The following is a 24906-nucleotide window of genomic DNA, read 5'->3' as shown; positions in this document are numbered from 1 at the left end:
GCTACCCAGGATATGGTAGTAGTTCAGGGAGCCTGAGCTAAGATGCTCAGGGTCCTTGAGGTGAGAGGCAGGCACCACTGCGGGAAGATAGTGCCATAGCAGGAAGCCAGCTGCTGCCACTCAGCACCTGACAGGGGCCCTGGAGGAGAACGCGGATCCCCTACCTTAAGAGTCTTGGTGGGATTCTGTTAGCCAGGGAAGTTGAGCATCTACTTATTTACCTAGGAACCCAACAGAAGCTAAAAGGAACTTTATACATTTCTCAATTACCTCATGCCCAATTGCTTGCCAAAATCTTTTTCGTTCTCTGTTCGCCCCTCTCCTGCAACACTAGGCTGAGTGAGTGGATTTTTGGCTTTGATCTTTTACATTTGCAAACACTTGTGCTTGGCAAGTAAGAGGAAATCTCCAATTCCATCTGGAATGACCATGCCCAAGGCATGGGAATAGGGAATAGCAGAATGTGCCTAACTCTAGAGACTACTGTGGAGCTCTCAAGGGTGAAATAAGGAGGTACTTAGAGATAGGCTCTGGGGTGTATCCTACCATAGCAGGGAAGAGGAGGCAGAGGTGGGAAAAGCTACAATCTTGCATGGTAGGTTAGTGCTGAAATTCACACCAGCAGGGCAATTGGACCAGGCTTTCCCAAAGCCTGTCATTGGCCTGGGGAATCTAACATTCATTGTTGGTGTCATCATCATTCATTGTCACTTTGCTTTCTGAGGGATCTGCATGCATAGGCCAGCTGCTCCCTAGCACTCAATGTGAGCCCAAATCTGGTGGGTATTACAAAAATGTCTGAGAACAGATTCATGCTCAGAGCCTGCCCAGCAAGCTCTCAGCTGGTGCCTGCCACTTCCTACCCCATTTGGAGAGTCACATTCAGACAAAACAGGGACAACAGCTGTGGGGAATTTTGAGCACAAACCCCCTTTCTCTCAACATAAAGGAGCTGGCTACAATGCCATCTGGTAGTAGAGCATTAAACATAAACTTCTCACGTGGTCCAAAAGTCAAAGTCCTCTAGGGGAAAGTCATAGCAGCAAGCCGTGGCTGAGGCTCCCACTGCAGTGAAAGCTGATCTGAAAATCCTGGGGCCCAAGCACCTTGGGTTACCAAGTGTGGTGTGTCCACTGATCCCTGGGGGCCCAGCCACCAGGCTGCCCACATGACTGGCACAGGACACTTACTTTGATATGTAAACAGGTCACAAACAAAGCGTGGACCAAGGCTCCGTACTCTTCCTGGACTTCTTTTCTAATCCGTGTATTGAGATTCAGATTCTCTTCTTCCATGTCTGTGAGTTGGGCTCTCAGAGCAGTGAGTTCCATGATGATCTCATGACTGAGTTCAGCCAGCTGGCAGCAGAAATCAATCAATCAATACAAACACACCAGGGGACTTCAGAATGTTCATGGAAATTGTATATTTAGCAAGAAAAAAGTTGGATTTCAGAAAAACTCTTTCGAACCAGAATAAATTTAGTTTTAAAATGTATCACTGATTTTGAATTTATTTGATAAAGCAGAGAGACAGAAAGAGAGGGAGAAAGGAGAGAGAGGGAGATTACACACTGATTCACTCCTCAGATCCCAGCCATAGCTAGAGATGGGCCAGACAAAGTCGGGAGCCAGGAGCTCAACTCAGGTTTCCCATGTGGATGGCAAGGACCCAACTACTTGAGCCATTGCCTGTTGCTCCCAAGGGTGTTTCGTTAGCATGAGGCTGGAATTGGGAGTGGACCTGGGACTCCAGCCCAAGCATTCTGATATGGGATGTGGGTATGCCAAGTGCTTGTCTGTAAACTTCCCTCTTAACTCTATTCCAGGAGCTTTTGGAAGTAGGCTCGTTCATTTGTATATATGTATTTCTATTTCTATATATACATAAAACAAATTAGGAATTCCTACATGCATGTCAACTGGCCTCCAAAGAAAACAACCACACTCCCCTTCCAAAATAACCAAAAACAAAAACAGCAAACACCCCAATACTAGGAAATCGTAGAAAAACAAAAGACAATTGAAGACAGAAAAACCTGGTAAGGAGACCACTCACAGGAACTCACAGAAAGTGGTCACTGCTCCCAGGAAATGAACATTGTTCACCAGAAGTGGAGGAATGGAACTCCTAGGGAATGGAAGCACAGCCCTGGGGGGTTTCAGCAAGAAGACTTTCCTGGACTTTGTCAGGTAGCATGAGCAGATAACGCTCAGCGCCAGTGGTCATGGACCTACCTGAGCGGCTCTGTCTTTGGGTGGATGTTGTCTTCTCTGCAGGACATCTAACTCCTGGGGAGGACAAGGCATGGAATGTAAGTGCGTCCTCTTCCAAAGGTGGCTCAGCTGCATGTGCTCAAGTGGAGGACTCAGTGACAGGTGTGTGTGGTGGGGGGAGTCAGGAGGGGCAGACCCAAGCCTCACTCACTACTTGATGCATTCATGCATCATTTGATCTTTTTGACTAGTTCTTTCTCAGGTATAAACTACAGTGACATAGAACCTCTGATGCAGTCTGTTTCAAAGCAGAGTGTGACCCAGGGTCCCTGTAGCAACTCCTAGATTCCCCTCTACCTTCCCTGGCCCTGGCAGGGGATGTCAATTTCAGGAAGTGTTACCTGGGAGACTTACCTACAAGTGCATCCCAAAGGTAATGTTTACTCAAAGATTCTGGATTCTGTGTTGGACCAGGAGCAGCATAAGGTGCCCAGGGCATGAAAGTCAGCTACAACAAGGCTTTCCTGCATGGCCCAGCCTCTCAGCTGCTCATCTCTGGCATGGTTAAACTGCAGGACCCAATTGAGGATGAGCCTTTTGCAGCTGGGACTTCCAGAGCCCAGAAAGGGAGCCAATGGGAAGAGCAGTTTGGAATGTATCAGTCCATGTCAAGTCTGGCTTAAGTACTGCCTTTCTTGACTCCTCTGAGCAGACCCTAGGGCCTCCCTGTGTACCTGCAGGCCCCCCTGCGATTCTCTTCTCTGTGATCCCACCTGTTCCTTCTGGTGCAGCCTCTGCCTTGTGTGCTGTAGCAGCTGCTCGCAGCACATGGAGTAGGTCTCGAAGCTGCTGCGCTCTCTCACCATCACGTCACAACCCAGGGAAAGGAGGCAGGCCTTGAGGTGGTCCTTTCTGAACGTGATCTGAAAAGACAGAGGCCTGACTCCCAGCAGGTTCAGCCCAGTAGCCCCGCCAGGCCAGGCTACAGGACACATGGAGCCTTGGCTCACAAACATGCTTCCGTGTCCTGTCCACCCAGTGAGGTCAGCTCTGGCCTCGCAAGCCCCACCCCTCCTTCAGCTCTGCTTTGCACATTTACAAGGCCAGGGGTCAGAACACTTGTGGAGACCTGTGGACAAGGTATAAATATTTAAACATTATACATCCACTGACCTAGCCATTGAAATTCAAGCCTTGATTCTTCTATCTTGAGAGATGGACCTTCAAAGTAACCTGGTTTGAACTTGTTATTCTATTCTTTTTAAAGAAAGATTTCCTTTTATTTATTTGAAAAGCAAAGTTACACAGAGAGAAAAAGAGTGAAAATAAAGAGAGAGTGAGAGAGAGAGAGATCTTCCTACCACTGGTTCATTCCCCAAATGGCCACAATTACCATGGCTGGGTCAGGTCAAAGCCAGGAGTCAGGAGATTTTCCTGGTCTCCATTGTGAGTACAGGGGCTCAAGCACTGGTCTCCACTGCTTTCCCAGGAGCATTAACAGGGAGCTGGCACAACTCAAGCTGGCACCCATGCAGGATACCAGCTCTGCTAGTGGCAGCTCTACCTGCTTCACCACAACACTGTCCCGTGAATTCATCCCTCCTAAGTGTACTCTGAGTTCTACCCCGTGGTGTGGTGACCTGCACAGAGCTGGTCCTGGAGCCAGAATTTACTATGTGATCCCCTTATCTTCCCACCTCTGGGTCCTGTCCAACTTCAGTTACACCCACATGGTAGCCTGGGAGGTCAGCTCGTGGTCTGGTAGACTCAGAATTCCAGGCTCCTACACACCTGGAGCATGTTCTGGAAGGTGGGTCAGATCTGAGAGGACACATCTTGCAGGGCAGGGCAGGGCAGTGCTGGAGGAGGGCTTGAGAGGAGTAATCCGAAATCTGGGAGGCCATCCTGCAGGGGCCCCTCTTCAAGCTCCTCCTCTACTCCCAGTAGCAATGAATGAATTCTCCCGGCTCTGTCTCCAATCACCACATACCTCACTCAGGCAATATCACTCTCTCTAGACACTGAGCCTACCCTGGGAACAGGTGATCCTTAAAGCACAGGGAAGACCATTCCTTCAAGGCTGGGCAGTTCTACCCAACAAGGACCCGTGCACTTCTGGATCAGGAACCATATCTGGGATTGCACATTGCCAAGTCCAAGATTAGGCCTGCACTCTGGCATCAACTATGTGATACTTTCTTCCAGGGCTGGGCAGTTTCCGGGTCACTTGCAACCCTGCTGGAGAGGTCAGGCTGTGCTTGTCAGCTGAGGTGGAACTCCCAGGAAGACCACAGTCCTGTCTGTGCAACCTCAGCACCTCGCTGACCACAGGGCATGCTGACAATGGGTTTCCAGGCAAGTGAGGGAGGCCAAGTGAGTGAGATGGTGAGCAGCAGCAGGACTGGGTGCAGCTGCCAATGGAATGACAGTGCTGAGTCACCCACTGTGGCTGGGGGTGAGGGGGAGGATTCTGGGGAGAGGAAGGGCTAGGGAAGCCATTGCAAGCATTCTACACTTTCGTGCTTTTTGCCCCAGTTAATTGTACTTCCAGGAATTTATTTTTAGCAAATATTAAAAACTGTATGCAAGGGCCAGTGCTGTGGCTCAGCTGGCTTATCCTACATCTTTAAGCACCAGCATCCCATATGCGCTCCAGTTTGTGTCCTGGCTACTCCACTTCCCATTAGCTCTCTGCTTGTGACCTGGGAAGGTACAGGAGGATGGCCGAAGTCCTTGGGACCTTGCACACTCACAAAAGAGACCCAGAGGAAGTTCTTGACTCCTGGATTGGCCCAGCTCTGGCTGTTGCGACCATTTAGGAAGTGAACCAGCACATGGGAGATCTTTTTCTCCTTCTCTCTGTAAATATGCCTTTCAGTTAAAAATAAAATCAGCAATTTTAAAAACAGGTGATAAAATTTGTGAGGAACTATGTTGAAATGACAGCAGTGTTTATTCATGAGTGGTAAGAGTATGGGTGTGGGACCTGGTGTGATTACCTAATGGCTAAATCCTTGCTTTGCATCTGCTGGGATCCCATATGGGGGCTGGTTCATGTCCAGCTACTCCACTTCCCATCCAGCAACCTGCTGTGGCCTGGGAAGGCAATCCAAAGATGGCTTAAAGCCTTAGGATCCTGTACCTAAGTGGGAGACCCAAAAGAAGCTCCTGGCTCCTGGCTTTGGATTGGCTCAGCTCTGGCTGTTGTGGCCACTTAGGAAGTGAAGCAGTGCACAGGAGATCTTTCTCTCTGTATCTCCTTTTCTCTGTATATCTGGATTTACAATAAAAATAAACAAAGCTAAAAAAAATCATATGAGTCTGTTTTTTCTAGAATGTCATTTTCTTTTCTGGTACAGAATCATCATGGGGGTGAGGGGATGTTTCCAAAAGATCATAGAACATTTGTGTTATTCCTTTACGAAGTTATTTGAAAGTCGTGTTTATTTGGAACAGAGAGAGAGAGCAAGCGAGCAGCTATTGGTTCGCTCCCCAAATGCCCATGGCAGCCAGGGCTAGGGAAGGCTGTAACTAGGAACCAGGAGCTCCCTAAGGCATCAGAGGAGGCTGGACTCACAGATAGAGCCAAGAGGCAAACCCAGACACTTCCACCTGGGACACACATGTCTCGAGTGATGGCTTCACAGCCACACCAAATGCCTTCTGCACCTCGTGTTATCTTTGTAATGCTATTTTCCACCACCTTTTTTGACTGTCCCCCTCAGTAGGATTCAAATAATTACCTACAAACATATAAAAATAAGTGCATCTTTTCATTAAAAGATTGTCCTGCTTTTTATAAAGTCATCAACAAGATCAGCTTGGCAGGCTGTAATTCTGCCTCAAGCCCCACAATCAGCAAGGAGATACTTCTGCTCCAGTGGCATCTTCCATGCACACGGCAGCTAGGCAGACAGCTCAGCCTTCTGCAGCTTCCACACCCAGGGCCTTCTTCAAGGGACCCCTTCAGTGGGAGTGGGATTAGGGCAGAGCCCCCAGATCCTGAAAAGTGAGCCAATGTCAGCCGTAATTCAGCTGCTACTGACCCAAGGCCAAGAATCACAGAGCTCTTGCTGCCTGACCTTGACTCTTATGTAGTCACAGGGCCAGGCCATGTGGATTTAGTGATAACCAACACAACCCATCCTGATCTGGCTGTGATGAAAGCTTGAAGTCAGGAGAAGTCACAACATCATATCAGAGGCCAGCAAGGTGTGACCCATGACCTTTGTCTTGGGCCCAGCACCCTCCCAGAGTCAGCCAGCCCACCTCAGTCCCCTGACTGCACCCAGTCCTGGCCTCAAGTGCCTCCTAACATCCTACCAGAAGGGTCAGCACTTCCCACACCGAGGTCACCATGGACCCCTTGAATCTACAGGAGCTACACAGAGGCTTTCTGCTTGCTGCCTGAGCCAAGGTGACTCTGGTGTGTCTGTGTGACAGCAGGAGGAAGAAGTGGTCAACCTTCTCCCCAAGCACCTCTGCTGAGGCTCCCCGAATGGAGACTGCATATGAGATGGAGGGAACGGGAGAGGGTGAGCAAAGCAGGTACAGGAGGCTAGGGTGGAGTGATGGGAAGCTGTGCTTGATTAGTGAGGGGGCAGGGGGCTTTAAGCAGCTTTCCCACGACCTTTCCGCACACCCTCCCTGCCCTCATGCCCCCTTGCCCCGCCCAGATGAGTTTGGGTCTTGGAAGCGGCACCTTTGGCCTCTTGGAAGCAGCATCTGGAGTAACCCATCGTTGCCTATTGCTCATTCAAGCCCTAGTGGCTTCTGCCAGCACAAACCTGCCACGGGCTCTCCCACAGTATTTTATTTCATGAAGATCACTTGACCACTTGCTGCTGCCTTCTCCAGTCACTACAAATGTCATCTCTGCCTGTGTCAGGTGCAGCGTGAATGTACTTCCTCTGCCTGGGTCTCCAGCCCAACCCCAAAGTCAAACCCCGACCTGGTTTTGTCTGGCAACAGCACTGCCTTGCACTGCCTCAAGTCCATCACCAAGCCCAACCTGGATGTGATGGGCAGCTATGGCCAGAAGAGCCCCAGAAGGCCAGAGTTGGGAACAACATAAGCACCAGACCTTGTTCTGGCAGAAGTCAGCTCTGTGGCCTGCTGGGAGCAAGCGTGCACTTGCATGTATGTTCTACTTGATATCCCCAGGATCACATGTGTGTACACGAGTGTTTGAGGATGCAGCCTGTGCAGATAACAACATTCCAGTGACTTCCTACGGAGGCTGGGATATAATGCCTTATGCCACCATTCATTCAGCATCTAGCCCAGCATGTCAACCTCCTTTACAGGGTCCTGCTGTGAACCCTACTTACTCTGCCAGCTCTCCCTTGCCTCTTGTCACCTGGTCAACTCTTGGGATTTGCGACCAGGCTCCAAAAACACCTCCTCCAGGAAACCCTCCCTATTTCCTGACCTCTACCTGGGTTGTGTCTCACATGCTCTGGGCGTGCTCCTTGAGCATGCCAACTGCCTGTTTTCTGACATGGCAGGTTCACTTAACTGTCTCCAGGAGTTGAGGGCAAGGACTGTTTATTCTTATTGTCTTTAGTAAAGTGCTGGGGGGGGGGAGCAGGAAATCTGTAAACACTCACTGGATGAAGGAAAAGGGTCCTGCAACTCACAGTATAAATGATTAAGGTTCTAATTTGTAAGAGCAGTCTCTAATTTCAGGCTAGTGTGTTTGGCAAGAAATTTTCAGCAAGGTTTTAGCACTGATTAGGAAAGGCTGAACCTAGAACCAAGCAAAATTCCTAGAACCAAGCAAAATCACTGGAAACCAACATGGGGCCAAGGAGAATTGGGTTGGTATCAGTGTTGTGGCACAGTAAGTGAAACTAGCATCCCTTATAAGCTCTACTTCAAGGCTGGCTGCTCCACTTTGGATCCAGCTCCCTGCTAACGCACCTGGGAAGGCAGCAGAGGACAGCTCAGGTGCTTGGGTCCCTGTACCCACATGGAAACCCAGATGGAGTTCTGCACTCCTGGTTTTGGGTTCACCCAGCCTTGGTGGTTGTGACCATTTGGGGAGTGAACCAGTGCATAGAAGATTTCTGTCACTTTTTCTGAACAATTAATAAATCTTTCACAAATTTTATTTGAAAAGAATTTTTATTTCCCCACAATGAGTCAAAGAATTCTAATCCTACCAAGGAGCCACTGGCTAGGAAGAAAGTCTATGAACTATCTATCCCATCACATTCACATGTGTGTCCCATCCACATTGGTGGAGCATCCTGAGGAAGCTCTATAGTTCTTTCTGGGTGTTTCATGCCTGGTCTATTAGTGTTAGCAGCATTAACTAGATAATAGGCTTTTGGTACACTCACATTAAAAAGTGATTTATTTGGAGCAGGTGTTGGACACAGTGGTAAGGACGCTGCTTTGGATGCCTACATTCCATGTCTGAGAGCCTGCATTCGAGGCCTATATCCACTTCCAATTCCAACCTCACTTGCCACCTGAGGGTGTGCATTAGCAGGAAGCTTCATCAGAAGCACAGGCAAGAGTGAATCCCAGGCACCCAGATTTAGCACGCAGGTGTCTGGTGTGTTGGATTAACCTGCTGCACCATAGTGCCTGCCCTTAAACCACTTAGTGATCCTAAAAGCTCTGTTTTGTCAAAATAGTCACATCTACCAATCTTCCTGCCTTTCCAGCAAATTCCTTTTGGCAAGGACTGGGGGCCTGTGCAGCCAGGAAAGCTACCACCTGCAATGCCAGCATCCTATCTGGGCACCAGTTCATGTCCTGGTTGCTCCACTCCCAGTCCGGCTCCCTGCTAATGCAGAAGATGACTCAAGTACTTGGGCCCCTGCCACCTATATGGAAGAACTGGAAGAAGCTCCTAGCTCCTCACTTTGGCTTAGTACAGCCCTGGCTGTTGTAGCCATCTGGGGAGTGAACCAGTGGATGGAAGATTTCTCTCTCTCCTCTCTCACTGTCTCTTTCATTCTTCCTCAACTTCTGCTTGCAAACAAATGGAAATAAATCTTAAAAAATTCCAAGGACTGTGTATATGTATGTGTTCATGTATGATATACGTACTATTGCTACATATATTATTATAAGGAATTGATGTAGATTTTAAATTTTTTTTTCTGAAAGATCACACTCAGAAAAACTGTTTTGCTGGTTTCCTTGCTGAAGACAACTTGACTTATAGAAGGGAGAGAATGTTATCTTTCTGTGCTTTTCTTTCTTTCTTTCTTTCTTTCTTTCTTTCTTTCTTTCTTTCTTTCTTCCTTTCTTCCTTTCTTCCTTTCTTCCTTTCTTATTTTTTTTCTTACCATATTGGATACTTAGAGAATATTTTATAGGTAGTGATATTATAGGCTTTTAGGTTTTTGTTTTGTCAATGTTTTATACTAATAAATCAACAACAGGAAATTTTTCTAAAAACTGACTTCCTCAGTAATACTCTCTAGGGTGACTTTAAAACACTAACCACATTTGTAATCAGTCAACAAAGGTGTGCTGCTTACTCAGATCCTTACAAGGAGTCAGTCTTTTTCCAAAAAGAAAAGAACAAATCATTACTTGTTGGGGTTCGGCCTCAGTATTCCCCTCATCATTCTTGGGGAGTAAGGGAAGTATTAGGAGATAGGTTAAACACAAAAGTAGTCTTTATTTGGATTGCTGTGAAGAAATGAAAAGCAAAACCGGCTTGACAAATGGCTCATACCTACCTCTGGCCCACTGTCTTTGCAGTTCTGCATTAATCGCTGTACAAATTTTTCAACTATTTGTGGTCTGGAGATGGGAAAGTGTTCTCTCATGCCTTGGTGTTTCCAGAGATCTAGGGAGAAAAGCCATACTAGCACCACAAAAGTACAGAACAATCACTGGTAGATGGGGAATGGCAGCTCCTCGGGACGCAGCACAAGTGTTACTTTAAAGGCACAATGGACTCAGGGAGGGAGCTGAGGATCCAGAAGCCGACTGAACACGCAGCAATCTCCAATGAGATGTCATCGCTAAAACCCCCCCAAACTGAATGTTAGTATTGAGCCTACACAACATCTATTTTCCTTAAGCCTACGCATGCGTCTGAATAATTATTTTGGTTTAACACAGCTTTCCAAAATAAATGAAGATATATTTGTCTACAAATGCCACAGGGAAAAAAAATCATGTAAATATTTAGTAATTTTAAGTAGAGGGGAAAATCTGGAAGTGAGAAGATGGCGTCACGTGTTAGAAATGTTAACAGGAGCTGACATGGGGGGTGAGACCGGCAGTCACTGCTTGCAGGGCTGGCATCCCGCACGGGCGCTGGTCTGTGTTCTGGCTGCTCCACTTCCAATCCAGCTCCCTGCTGATACACCTGGAAAAAGGTGGAGGATGGTTCAAGTTTGCATCCATGTGGGAGAATCAGAAGAAGCTCCTGGTTTCAGTTTGACTCAGATCTGGTCACTGTAAGAAGTGAATCAACAGATGGCAGGTCTCTCACTGTCACTCTTTCTTTCTTTAAGATTTATTATTTATTTTTATTTCAAAATCAGATATACAGAGAGGAGGTGTTGTGGGCTAAGGAGCTGATTAGTGTTCCTTGGACTGAGCAGGAACAAGAACTGGGCTTGTGACTAAAAACACCTAGATTAACTAGACTGAGCAGTATCCAATTTCCTGGCTAAATGAGGATGTGTGTGTTGGGGGGAAGAGTATATAAGCAGAGGTGAGGGAGCAATAAAGGGAGACTTCCCAGAGACTTCTACCATCATTGGTCCCCTGTCGGTGCTTTATCCCCAGACCCTCTCCCTGTCCATGTTACTGGCTTTGCTGGTCGGAGCGAGAAGGAGAAACAGAGGAAGATCTTGCTTCTGATGATTTACTCCCCAAGTGACTGCAACAGCCGGTGCTGATCCAATCTGAAGCCAGGAGCCAGGAATTTCCTCTAGGTTTCCCACGTGAGTGCAGGGTCCCAAGGCTTTGGGCTGTCCTCGATTGCCTTTCTAGGCCACAAGCAGGGAGCTGGATGGGAAGTGGAGCTGCTGGGATTAGAACTGGCTCCCATAATGGGATCCCGACACATTCAACACGAGGATTTTGGCACTCGGGCCCCACTCTGCCTTTCAAATACATTTAAAAAAATAATTTTTTAAAAATAAATGTTAAGAACTGAGAGGTGGCCTATGAATTTTTAACTCAAAACAAAGATAGAGCAAAACATAACAGACATGGGAAAGAGTCATCTGTAACTTTGCTTATGGCAGCAACAGCTGTGTGTCTGCTGCTTAGCATCTGGCCATATAACCAACACAAGAGCATGCAGCTGGAAGAAAGAGAAGAAGGATTCCTCCGGCTGCTGGTAGGAAAAAAGCTGTCGATTGCTAAGTATAAAAGAGACAAGGGAAAAAACAGTGGGTATTCAATGATATATTTTATACAAATATGGTCAAGAGGGAGGCTCTCAAGTCCACTCACAGTCATGGTTCCAAAACTTCCTCTTTCTTCGATGTCATTATTCCCACCTACCCTCCTAAGCCTTTATTTTTTTGTTATATTTTTATTTTGAATTTTTGAATTTTGTGGTACAGTTTCATATACACCTAAGGCTTTCACAACGCACCTGTTATTTTTCTCAGAACCCCCTCCCCCACCACCTGCGGCCTCGTGTGCTTTCATTTTTTAAAAGCTCAACTCCCAGGAAGAGACATCTACAATTACACTGTCTTCAACTTATCTCAGATTCCTTCTTTGATTTTTTTTAAAGAGATTTATTTATATTATTCGAAAGGCAAAGTTACAGAGAGGCAGAGACTGAAAGAGGAGAGATCTTCCATCAGTCGGTTCATTCCATAAATGGCTACAACCATTTGCACAAGCCATGTCAAGAGCCTTGGGGCTTCATCTGGGTCTCCCGCATGGGTAGCTGGGACCCCAAGTACTTGGGTCTTCTGCTGCTTTCTCAGGTGCACTGGAATAAGGATTGAAGGTAGAGCAGCTGAGGCGGGAACAGAGCTCATGTGCAATGCTGGCTCAGGAACACTCAGATGCCTTCTTAAACCCACTCACCTTATATTCACCCCCTCCACTCTACTGAAGCGAGTTTTGTCATAAATATCAGCAATTTCCACACGATGACAAGTAATTACACTTGCTAACAGCGTTTCACATTCATTTGTCACTTTCTCCAGTAGACTTGAGACATCACCATGTCCTGGTTGTCCTCCCACCTCAGTGTCTGCTTCTTCTGGGTCTCTTCTGCTGGTTCCCCCTTGCCCCTCCTCCAGCTTTTGTCATCAGACTGTCCCAGAGCTCACTTCTTGCCCCACCTCCTTGGTCTGTCTATTCTCTTCCCTCACTTCCCTTCCTGTCACAGCTAGACACAAGGGGACTTTGAAATGTTCTTGGAAAGGGGGAACTAAAACACTAGCTTATTCAGGTACAAAAAAAGTTAATCTTTTTTAAGTCTTTTTGGTAACATGCATCTTTCATGGACACTTTAGAGTCCTTTTATCCCATTTGTGTACTGACCACATCTCTTAGATGTCTAGATGGCATGTAAGTCTTTACCTGTGCATAATCAAATGGCCACTTTCTGCCTCCTCCCAACCCCCTGCATTGCAACTGGCTTTACCTACAGGCCATCCATCTCAGCTGATGGGAGTTTTCTTCTCCTATTGGTGCAGGTAAAAAAATATATATATACATATAAAATATGTGTATATATATACTTACACACACACACACGTAAATCTGTATCTTGATCCCTCTCTTCTTCAACACCCATTAGTGCCTCCTTCAGAATACACCTGGAAGCTGGCCAATGCTAGTTTCTTCTACTGCTAATCTTGTCTACATCACCATCTTTACTCGGATCACTGCACAGCCTCCAAAGCATCCTGTCCATCCTTGCTCTCGTCTTTGCTCATGGCCCACTCTCAACCCAGCAGCCAGAAAATGTCACTCTGTCTAAACTGGGCTCCCCATTGCTTTCAGTGCCTTGCGTGGTCTGTTCTCCCTCCACCCCACTCTCCCTGACCTCACCTTCTGCCCTTCCCCACACTCTTTCTCTATCAGCTGTGCCTGAGTCTTTGCTGTTTCTTAAACATGGCAGGCATGCTATCTGGTCATGGCCTTTAGACAGGCTCTTATTCTTTCTAGAATACCCCATATGGCCTCACGGCTAAATTTCTCCTCTTCTTCAAACCTTTGTTGGAAACATTGCTAACTCTGTGGCTTAACCTCCTCACTCTAATTAAACTATGGTGTGTGCCACATCAACCTCCTTACTCCATTGTTTTCCTATTTATGTTAAGTGCCCATTATTTATCACCTGCTAAAGATAGTCATCTGACATAGTAGGTGCTTAGTAGTTACTAAGTGAACTACTATATGATAAAGAATATACGTAACAAATAAAATCTTTCCATATTCATACATGCAACTAATACATAAAAGAGGCGATAGATAGGTGGCAAAACAGTGGGCAAGAGAGCCCATGGTGGCAACATTATACATTGTATACAAAAATGGCTGCATATGTTTTGTCTGAAAACACTGGAATTAAAAGTTTGACGCGTCCGTGGAGCAGCTGTACAGCATCTTCACTGTGAAGGAATTGGTGCAAAAGTTTTCTAAATCTTCTGCTGTATTAGAAGCTGAAAAGGGAGGTAAATTCCAAATGTTTGATGGGAACATCACTGGTGAATATGTAGGACTGTTAACACATAAAAAGATCATCATGAAATGGAGATGTAGGAACTGGCCAGAAGAACACTAGGCAACAGTTGCCCTGAATTTTGTGCCTATTCTGGGGCAAACAGAACTGCAATTGGACTGTAAAGGAGTTCCTGTCTGTAAGGAAGAGAACATGAAGTTCTGTTGGGAGAAGCAGCATTTTGAAGAAATAAAAGGTTTACTGCAGCTGGCCACCCTGCATGGTTGACGACCTTGTAGGAGGGCACTTTTTGTAAGCAGAACAGTGTCCTATCAGCTTTACCTCTTCCTTTCTAACTTACTTTATATTGGATGAAACCCATGAACCTGCATAGTATCAGGGCCCTGCAGGCAGTGTGCAGCAGTGAGCTGCAACTGGGGTGGCGGGAACCTCCCCTTCCTCCCCAGCATCAAACCCCTCCCGAGCACAGTGTCAAGCCCGCATGTTGCAATGAAAAGCATGTTGATGTGAGGGGCCAGCTGGCTGTACTGCTGGGGCAGCCCTACAGCAGTTACGCACCCTGCGGTGGACAGGACTGAGAAGTCAGTGGGGTAAGTGACTATTTTTGGAGTTGTCATGAAATAGGTCAGTGGACCAATGCTTCCCCCTCCAGTTTTCTCATTACCTTCCTCTGAGAAGACTGAAGCAACATATGTAAACAAATGAAAAGTCATCACAATCAGTTTTAATTAAGTGCACAGAATAGCAATCAGTCATGTCAATAAAAATAAAACAATTAAAAAAAGTTTATTTTAGTGCAACAAGATTTGGAAATCCATGCATCTTGTTGTCATGGTACACAATTTTCACAAAGTTTTTGCATGGGTTCCAAATTTTTTGTTGCCTTTCAAATAAATGAATAATCAGTATTTTAAATTTTTTACTTATTATTTACTAAAATCAAACTTAAAAACAATGTGGCCATGCAGGACAGTGCACTGTTTTAGATACTCCCTGTCTGCAGCAGGGAACAGCTGAAGCACGTGAGAGTGTACATCACGTTGGGAAGAACTAGGTGAATCAGGCTTACTCCCCAGGAAAGTCTTGAAAAGCAGAGTGCTATGACCGGGGAAGTAGGGGTCAAGCCCCATCTAGCTCCCTCTCCTGCGATGGGGCAGCTAGCCAAAAGCCAGAACACCTGCTAGCTGATTCCCCATCCCAGCAGCTTCTCATTTTGGAGAGACTTCCTACTCAGTGTGCTCTGGTTTTTGAGTAGACATTCAGCAAGCACACAAGAGGAAGCCGAGGCACCACCGACAGCCTAGCCACGCGGCTATGATGGAGCTGGAGCCACATCGTACGCACTCTTCCGTTGCATCAGCTGGCATTGGAGACTCCACATTTGTAGGATTGGTTGCTCTCTGTAATAGACTCATGAGTCTGGTTTTGTTTTCTCTTTAGGAAATCAATGTGGGAAGACCCACAGCCACCGTCACAGCTGGGTGAAGGGGAAAGCAGCCAGAAGCCCACACTTCTTCAGATGTTTAATCTTACAGACTCCCACAAGCAGTTTTCTGAAGAAGAAGCTTTATGCCTTTCCCAGGGCTCGATAGGAGATGGTGTCTGACTCACAGAGGGGCCTAATGAGGCCCACGTCTGTCACATATCTCCAGTGCAGGGCCCCTAACCTGGCAATACTCCCCGGATCCAGTTTGGGGGTTAGCTCCAGGCCAAGCCAAAAGGGAAAATGTTTCATCAGAGCACTGGGCAGATTCTTCACTGGCTCAGGTGCAGACAGGTGCATCTGCAAGCAGCTGCTGGGAGAGCCTGGGAGAATGGGATTCTCAGTTGTCCCTTAATGTGGCTGGTGTGTGTGATTCTTGGCTGTTCCCAGATGTGACCATTGTGTGTGTGTGTGTGTGTGTGTGTGTGTGTGTGTGTGTGTGTGTGTGTGTGTGTAGAGGCAGGATGGGAGCAGGTAGTGGGTATGGCTCCTTTAACGTGAAGCTGTGGCTTTGTTGGAAACAAGGGGCAGGCAGCACACTGGAGGTTGCCTGAGGATTCTGCTCTCACCCTCACGGTTTGCAGGCCACTTGACTTTTCCTCCCTTCTGCCGTGAGCAGCCTGCCCCCAATCCAACCTCCTCCCTCTAGGAAGGATCTCTGGGCTGGGTAACATCTCATTTCCCTAACAAGCACTTGCTCTCCGTGCCTGAGGGGTCCCTGGGTTCCAAGCCACAGCAGAACTGAAACCTGAAGGCAGCCAACTGCCAATCAAGGTTGCTCACCACAGCAACCAGAACCCCAACCAGTGTACGTCAGTGTCTTGCACTCCTGGGTTTTCAGATGCCTCCCCAAGACACAAGTTTCTTGAGTTCATAATAAATGTCCCCCCAAGGGAGCGAGGGGTTGTGTAGTCAAATTACTGCAAGAAACATGACTTATTCTTTTCACCTTGGAGATACATCATACACAGTAAGTTACAGCTCTGAAGTTCACCTCAAGGGAGGGCCTAAATGTTACCTAAGTTGGCCAAACTTATTTTTACAAAAACAAAACCTTTCTCGAGTGGGCAGTGCCTTGGTACAGCAAGTTATGTCACCCACTGCAACACTGCTACCCCACGCAGCACCAGTTTTGAGTCCTGTCTGCTCCACTTCTGATCCAGTTCCCTGCTAATACACCTAGAAAGGCAGTAGAGGATGGTCCAAGTGCTTGGGCCCCCACATCCATGTGGGAAACACAGATGCGGTTCCAGGCTACTGGTTTCAGTCTAGGCCAGCCCCCAGCCAATTGCAGTCATTTGGGAAGTGAACCAGTGGATAGAGTTTTCTCCTTCTTCTTGTTTATATAATTCTTTCAAATAAATAAACTTTTCTTAAAAAAAAAATACTAAAACTCCATTACACCTAGAAATGCATTATAAAAATTCTCCCAAGTCTATCAAGATTGAGATTTAGTTTATGAGTCCAAAAAGTCAGTTAAAGTAGGGCCTGGCATGGTAGCCTAGTGGCTGAAGTCCTTGCCTTGCTCCTGGCTTCAGATCAGCACAGCTCCAGCCGTTGCGGTCACTTGGGGAGTGAATCATCGGATGAAAGATCTTCCTCTCTGTCTTTCATCCTCTCTGTATATCTGACTTTCCAATAAACAAATTAAAAAGAAAAGTCAGTTAAACTAGAGAATGCTCTGTAAGGGACCTGTATTATCTTAACCATTTAACTTAATGTCAAAGCACCCAATTTTCCAGACACTTGCCAATCATGTTTTCTTTGGATATATCTGCTAACAGAAGTCTGGACCATTTTTCATAAACCATGATATGGTGTGCATGCGCAACCAATTCTAGTTGTGTTTGTTTTTAGAGAGAATTTAAGGAACATGAAAACGCAAAATCAGTATTTCTTTTTTTTTCACTTTTATCCGATCTTTTCAAAATTACCTTTTTCATACACAATTTAGCAATTTTTTTCTAGACAGTTTGCTTCTTATTTTTTCCATAGCTTTATTTTTAAAAAACATTAAAATTTTTTTTTACAGTAGTGTTAGGTTCACAGCAATACTGAGGGGGTAAAGCAGAGAATTTCCTGAAACCATTGGGCACTCATACACAGGGTCTCCTCTGTCAACATCACCACCAGAATGGGGCATTTGTCACAGTCAAGGAGCTTACATGGGTGCTAATCGTCTCCCCAAATTCATGGTTTGCACTCTTGCAGTTGTACATTCTAGGGTTTTTTTTTTAAACAAAGACAAGTAGTTTATTATTTTGTTGGTTTTTAAAAAAACCAAAATTTATTTTGTCTTTATTTGAAAGACAAAGTTACAGAGAGAGGTAGAAAGATACACACACAGAGAATCTATTTGCTGGTTCACTCCCTAAATGGCCACAACAGCCAGAGCTGGGGCAGGCCAAAACCAGGAATCAGGAGCTTCTTCTGGGTCTCCCATGTGGGTATGTTGGCCCAAGGACTTGGGCCCTCCTCTGCTGCTCTCCTAGATACTTCAGCAGGGAACTGGATCAGAAGTCGAACAGCAGAGACTTGAACCAGTGCCCATATAGAATGTTGGTATGGCAGGCAGCAGGTTAATTCACTTTGCCACAGTAGTGGCCTTCTCAGCTTAGATTTACAGGCCCATCAGATCTCTTTCTAGCTGTATTCCTATTTCACTGGTGTATGCCATTTTTAATTAAATCATTGCAAACACAGTGACCTTAAAGCCAGTACAAGCAGGTTTGGAGCAAATAAGGATCAACAAGGTTAGGCAAACAGAAACAAATTAGAGACTGGAATTAGTGAGTGCATGGCCGAGCTAGTGTTACCAGAGCAGCAGAAAGCAGGGGGCAACCCAGAGACTGTTAGCAGTGTGTAGCTGGAAGATAGACTCCATCAATGTCTCCCCAAGCTTGTATTCCACAGCACACTCCTAAAGAAGGGCCAGCTGATAGAAAGGGAGGGAAGGAGAGAGGGAGGGAGAGAGAGAGAGATCTGATGGAGAGAGTGAGATCTTCCATTAGCTGGTTCACTCCCAAATGGCTACAAGAGCCCAGAATGGCCCTGACAGAAGCCAGGAGCCAGGAGCTTCTTCCAAGTCTCCCACTCAGGTGCAGGGTCCTAAGGTCTTTTTTTTTGGTGGCAGGGAGGGTTTATCCTGTTGCTTTTCCAGGCCATAGGTAAGGAGTTGGATGGAAAGTAGAGCTGCCAGGACACAAACCATTTGGGATCCCACCACATGCAAGGCAAGCACTTCGTCCCTGAGCCATCACAGCAGGCCCGATCATACTTCCTTTCTTAACCACATAATGTGGGTGAGGATAAGCATGTGCCAGTATCACAAGTGTCATTTCTACTAGTTTCTTCTTCATTTCCGGCCACCTTGATATGGAGTGTGATGTGGGCCTCATTCTGTGCAGCCGTCATCTATGTGGGAGTTTGAGTGTTTTCTTTTCACCCTCCCCAGATGTACATATTTCCCTTTGGAAATTGTTGGTCTTGTTATTGCTCAGAGACCACTTGCAAGCCAATTCAGAGTCACTGCCGTGGCAATGTTGATAAAGTTAGAAGCTGGCAGAGGCTTTTTGAGCTAATGGAGCCCATTTCCTAGCGTAGCTCAAGTTCATCTTCTATGGCTCTCACCCTGAGGGCAGGTCTGCATGCCACGGCTTTGGTGGCTTGGTGACAACCTGGAAACCCATTCAGAAACCATTGGCATAGACTAGGCCCCAGTACAAGGCAATAGGAGGGAAGGAAATTGAGGGACAGAAGACTCCAGAAGTCTCCTTTATGGTAGCTATAAATGTGGACAGCTGGGTTGGCCAGAAGACAGAGGAGACCTTGAGGAGGACAAAAGCCTCTACTAGCCTCCTGGTTCCTAGCATTCCTCTTTCCCAGTGACCCCTGGGGAATCTCCCAGTTCCCCAGCTAACTTTGACCATGAAGGGGATGCTCTGAACAAAAACAGAGACGCTCCAAGCACCACAGTCCCTTTTTGTTGCTGAGATGGACACAAAATGGATGGAGGGCCCAAAGGTTTCCTTGGCTCCTTCGAGGGAATCCAGCCCACAGACGTCTTGAAAGGACAAAAATGCATGAGATGGGCCCAAAGTTATGGAGGGTATCAGTGGGCACCCAGTCCCTGGCACTGGGAGCCAAGTAGAGCAGGAATCCCAGGGCTCTGCATAAACTCACACACGACAGACCCAGAGAACAAAAATGCAATACCAAGAGCATGCCCTGCCCGTCTAAAGCGGCATTTCTTTTAAAAGTCTCATAAGTGGCTGGCATTGTGGCACAGCAAATTAGGCTTCTGCTTGGGAAGCCAGCATCCCTAATCAGCAGTGTTGGTTCAAGTCCCAGCTGCTTTGCTTTCAATCCAGCTTCTTGCAAATGTACCTGAGAAGATGATGATGACAGCCCAAGTGATTGGATCCCTGCACCCATGTGGGAGATCCGAATGGAGTTCTAGGTTACTGATTGTGACCATGCAGGGACTGAACCAGGTGATGGAAGATCTATTTCTCTTTCACTCTGCTCTTTTCAAATAGATGGTTGTTTTTTTTTTTTTAAGTCTTCTAAGTTATAAAATCCAATCTTGGGTTTAGACTTGGACAGAATACTGTAACCAAAGCAAGTTGGAATGATTGACCTACCCACGCCAGTAACAACCCTGCCTTGTGCCCAACCCCCATCGCTCTTAGCAAGGGTGCCCCACTGAGGCAGCCTCCTGCCCCACCCCCATTTGGGTATTACCTCAGCACTCTAGCCCTGAGAAGCCCAGATGGCCACACCTGCCTTGTGCCTGTGGCTGGCCTCCAAGGGCACACATAGTGCAGACAATGGGTGCTTTGTGCCTTGCTAAGTGGCCGGTCCCTGGAGCCCAGCCATCCTCAGGGTAACAGGGAGAGCTCCCCAGCTGAACAGTGGTCTGTCTGCTGTCTACATAGCATTTCCCCCAAGCCCAGCTGACAGCCCTCAGCTGTTGACCATGAAATGACGATGCTTTGGGCAAGTACCAGGTTACTAATTAACATAACAATGTCTGTGGACTTTGTCCATTTGCAGCACCTCCTTCACTTCCTTAGTCCTGAGGCTCAAAGGTTACGGTTTTCCTCCAGGATTATTATAATCTGTAGGGCCTGGTGCAAAATACCTCTTGCACAAACAGAAGGCAAAGGTGTCGCCAGCAGCACTAATGCACCATCTCTCTTTCTCTCAACCTGTGTGTCTTTGATTTGTGTTAATGTTACACACACTTGGGCATGGGAACATACACCCCGTGAGCACCCCGTGGCCCTGCCCAAGACGCAATGCATGAAGGCCCGGGACTTGCAGGCTGTTAGGCTGGGACACTGAGCTAGACATCTCTACTTTTGAAAAGCCTCCACTCCCATCCACCATGGACAGGCAAGCGCCAAGGGTCTGACAACCTCTGTCCTGGAATAGTCAAGGTAGCCATGGCAGGTAGAAGACTGATCCCTTGAACACACCATGGTGCTGCCTGCCTGCAGTCCTGACCTTGCTGCTAGGGGCATGCACCTGACCCTGAGCGTTCCAGTCCTCACCTGGGCTGGAGGACAGCAGTGATTGCTTAGGGCCAGGGAGTGTGAGATTCAGAATGCCCATGAAGCCGGAAAGCTGAGGAAGAGGTGAAGGCAGAACCCCTGGGGAGTAGGGCGTGGCAAGAGGTGGGAGTGGGTATTAGCCAAGCCTGCATACTCCTTGCACATATTCCACGGATTCATTGGATTTCAATGATTAAACAATACTATGATGATCATCAAGTTCAAATCGATCGCCACAGAATGTAAGTTCTGTTGGGGCTCTGCACTGGTCACATGAGGTGGGCCTGAGTGTAGATCTCAAGTGAAAGGAACAGTGTCATGGCCTCCCCACCTTAAGTCTACGTCTACAAGATTTTGACATCTATAACGTGCAAGCGTTCTTCAAAAAGGTCATGGGAAAAGGAATTTAATGATATGTTTTCTTTGGTGCAAAATATTTTAAATCTGCATATATTTTTTTATAATATGTATTTCTATGAACTTGTGCCCCTCATATTATATATATTTAAAATATATAATATACAATATAGATTATAAAGTTTTCATATAATTTCCTTATTGCAACTTAGTTCAGTTACAAGTTAATCAGCAGAGTTAAAGTATACTTCTTACTTTTTCTTATTTGAAAGGCAGAGCAACTGAGAAAGTAGGAGAGTGAGTGAGTGAGAGACCTTCCATCCATTGATTCACTCCCTGCACATTGCTACAACAGCCAGAGCTGAACCAGGCTGAGGCCAGGAGCCTGAAACTCCACACTGGTCTCCCCTAGGGGTGACAGGAGCCTTCGTCCCCAGGCCATCCTCCACCACTTTCCCAGGCACATTAACAGGGATTTGGATCAGAAGTAAGGCAGCTGGGACTCTAATGGGATTCTAGCATTGCAAGAAGTGACTTAATGTGCTGTGCCACCTGTTTCCTATTTCATAGCCTGTTCGTTCTCTAGGAAAATAAATAAATAAATAAATAAATAAGCAAGCAAGCTTTACCTGTAGGGAGAGTACATTCTTTCTTGGACTTCTCAGACAAAACCAGTGTCATCTCTCTGTTAACTTTGCTTAATACCTCCTGGATCATGTGAATTTCAAAATCTTCCAGAAGTTTCTGAAGCTAGAACAAGCACAGGTTCAAGAGTCAGGTTCCATATTCAGTAATTTCTGTAGAAAGTCTTGGATCTGGGTCTATCCCTTACTCATTCCCGCCCTTGGAAAAGAGGGGCTTCCTTTCTGGGGCTTCCATGTGCTGTGAGGAGGTACATTCACCTGCTTGGAGACCCATGCCGGCCTGCCCCAACTCCTGACAGCCAGCATGCCACCCTCATCACCATGGTCTGCAAAATGACCAAGTTCTCAGTGATCCAAGTGCCTCCTGTCCTTCAGGGTCCTGATGGCAGCCAGGATTGTGCGATCTGTTATTATCAAACAAGCCCCCAGGTTTGCAGCTCCACTGCAATACCAAGGATGATTTTACACAAAGACTCAAAACTCCATCCAGGACCCAGAGAAGACTGTTCCAATTGCAGTGAGCCTCCACTCTACCTTTTCTGCTTACACAGCCCATGTTTCTCCCTTTTGGAGGGACCCAGGTGCTGGGAGGGTCAGCCTTGCTCCGGGGGCAGGAGTCAGGGCTCAGCTCTCCTGTCACTTTGTGGGTATCCCTCTGTGCACTGACAGCCAGCCTGGGCTTTGCCTGCATGTCACAGTCAGTTCAGTCTCACAGAGCTTGCATCTGAGATAAAGTCAAGCAGAGTAGAAAATGGCTCCTCCATGCCCATCATCAACACCCACCAAATGCACCTGTGTATAAATTGTCTCTTTGTTGTCTCAGAGGAACAATTACAAGGAGTTATTTTAAATATCTCCTTTCCAAGTAGGTCCTTCTGTACTGGATCTTGCATTTAAGTTAGAAGTCGCTATGCCTTCTATCATCTTTCTCGTGGCAGTGTACCCCAACGAAAGGAAAATCGAAATAACAAATGTCTAGACGTAGAGAATTGAGAGAAAAAGTGTTGGTTCTTGGATTCATAGAAGCTTCCTATGTTTTCAAGCACTCAGTCCTCACTCTCCCAGCCTGTCCAAGGACTTGCAGCTCTTCACTTTACACTGAGAGAAAAACACTAATGGATGGTCCTGAAGTTGGGCACAGCAACGCCTCAGAGCTAGTTACCAAAGGCAAATTCAACATAGTTCTTGCATACCTGCTGAGTTTTAATTTCCATTTCTGAGGCTCCTTGAGGGGGGAATATAGACTGACAGTTGATGGTAAGTCCCTCAAATTCATCTTCCTTCCCCATCTGCTTAGCTATGGCTTTCATGCTGGGGTAGAGAATGGCAGTTCTGTCAAAGAAGAGAGCTAGAAATTAGCAAATGCTGCTTCCCTCATCCTGAGGTCCTGACAATTCTTTTCATTCACTTTCTGTTTCTTATCCTGGATGAATCTCCCAGCCCTCCCTCTCCCTCCCTGCTCCCCTGTGACACACTCCCATCTCGGTACTCCACTCTGTGAGTCAATATGAAATGCCAGTGTCTTTTCCTCTATCACCAAATCTTCTCATTCCTTACTTTCCAGGGACACTGACTCGGACCCCTTCACTAGACAGTTCTGATGATCTCTATGTGAACTTGTTCAAGTCCTGGAAGGGTCCAGCTGGTGGGTGATGGGCACAGGGCAGAAGCTATGTGTCCTTCCTGTAGGCCAGGTCATCTGTAGCCAAGGCCTTTGCAGCTGCCAGCAGTCTGCCATCCTGCAGATCCCAGGCCTCCTACTGTACCTGCTATGTGCAGCCTCTCTGACTGCCATGCCCATGGCTCTCACCAACTCTATACTTGCTTCCACCTCTCCAGAGAGAGAATTTTGCAGCTCTGCGGTATTCGGCCCCAGCCCTGTAACTAACACAGCTCAGCTCTTCTCTGAAAGCTGTGTTCATAGAGAATGATGCTGACTGTCGCTGAATGCAGTGGAGCTGGGCTCATCCAGACCCAAGGACTGAAGCTGCTTGTGATCAAGGGGGCAGGAGTCTATCAACCCCGAGAGGATTTCTGCCCCAGCAACACTCACTCATAGAGCTCCGACAACTGCTTGTGGAGGGAGATGGAGTTCATGTCCCCGCCTTGCAGCTGCAGTCGGCCCCAGTGCTCCTTGAGTACTTCCAGTTGCTTCCACAGGACCAGGAATGATCTCAGCAAAGTCAGGGAGGCAACCACATCATGTGGAGCCTCTGGCAGCAAGGAGGTCTTGGTGCTGCTTTCCATTCGGCTTGGCTGAAAGCATTGCAGAAATACCTCCTTATGGGACTTGGAAAATACAGGATAATATTTATCACACAGCATCTACAAAGTGAAATCTGGATCAGGGAGATTTCTCCTCAGGAATAATGGCTGCAGCACACACAGAGATTAGAGAGGTGATGCATCCTAAACAGGCAGTGTACAGAAAGGATGGGAATGGTTCCACTGCAGGTATTGTCCAGATCTTGAGTGTCTATTTTTTAAAAAGATTTATGTATTAAAAGGTATAGCATTTTGGGGTGAGGGTGGACATCCCAAATGGCCACCACAGCCAGAACTAAATTAGACCCAAACCAGAAGCTAGAAACCACATCAAGGCCTCCTACATAATATGAGAGGGGCCCAAGCACTTGGACCATCCTTCGATGCTTTCCCAGACACATTAGCAGGGAGCTGGATTATAAGTGAAGCAGCCAAGATTGGAACTCAGGCTTCAAGATAGGATGTCAGTGTTGTAAGTGGCACCATAGCCTACTATGCCATAATGCTGCCCACCTGACCCATTCATTTGTAAAATTCACCTACTGGTATACTACATTTTACCTACCTTTACAAAATTTAGCCTTTTGGGGAAAGTGTTGTGGTACATCAGGTTAGGCTGCTGTCTGCTTGCACTTATATCAAAGTGTTGGTTCAAGTCCCAGCTGCACATGAGATCTGGATGGAGCTCCTGGCTCTGGGCTTGTGGCATTACCTTGGTCTAGATGCCTGCAATTACAGCCATTTG

General features: G+C 46.8%; 1 protein-coding gene across 1 annotated transcript in view; it reads right to left on the bottom strand.

Annotated features, from left to right (window-relative positions):
• Positions 1-24906, bottom strand: part of LOC121158655 — a 161605-nt gene that overhangs the window by 19890 nt on the left and 116809 nt on the right. The window contains 7 exon segments of the mRNA XM_040983523.1: positions 1191-1358; positions 2238-2291; positions 2990-3139; positions 9920-10029; positions 21882-22002; positions 23090-23228; positions 23950-24152. Coding sequence (XP_040839457.1) covers positions 1191-1358; positions 2238-2291; positions 2990-3139; positions 9920-10029; positions 21882-22002; positions 23090-23228; positions 23950-24152 — 945 coding nt within the window.

The sequence above is a fragment of the Ochotona curzoniae genome, unplaced genomic scaffold, assembly GCF_017591425.1.
Source record: "Ochotona curzoniae isolate NIBS_2020 unplaced genomic scaffold, NIBS_Ocur_1.0 contig_3819, whole genome shotgun sequence".
NCBI lineage: Eukaryota > Metazoa > Chordata > Mammalia > Lagomorpha > Ochotonidae > Ochotona > Ochotona curzoniae.
Note: the sequence above shows the minus strand (reverse complement) of the source record. Positions and strands in the feature narration are given on the sequence as shown.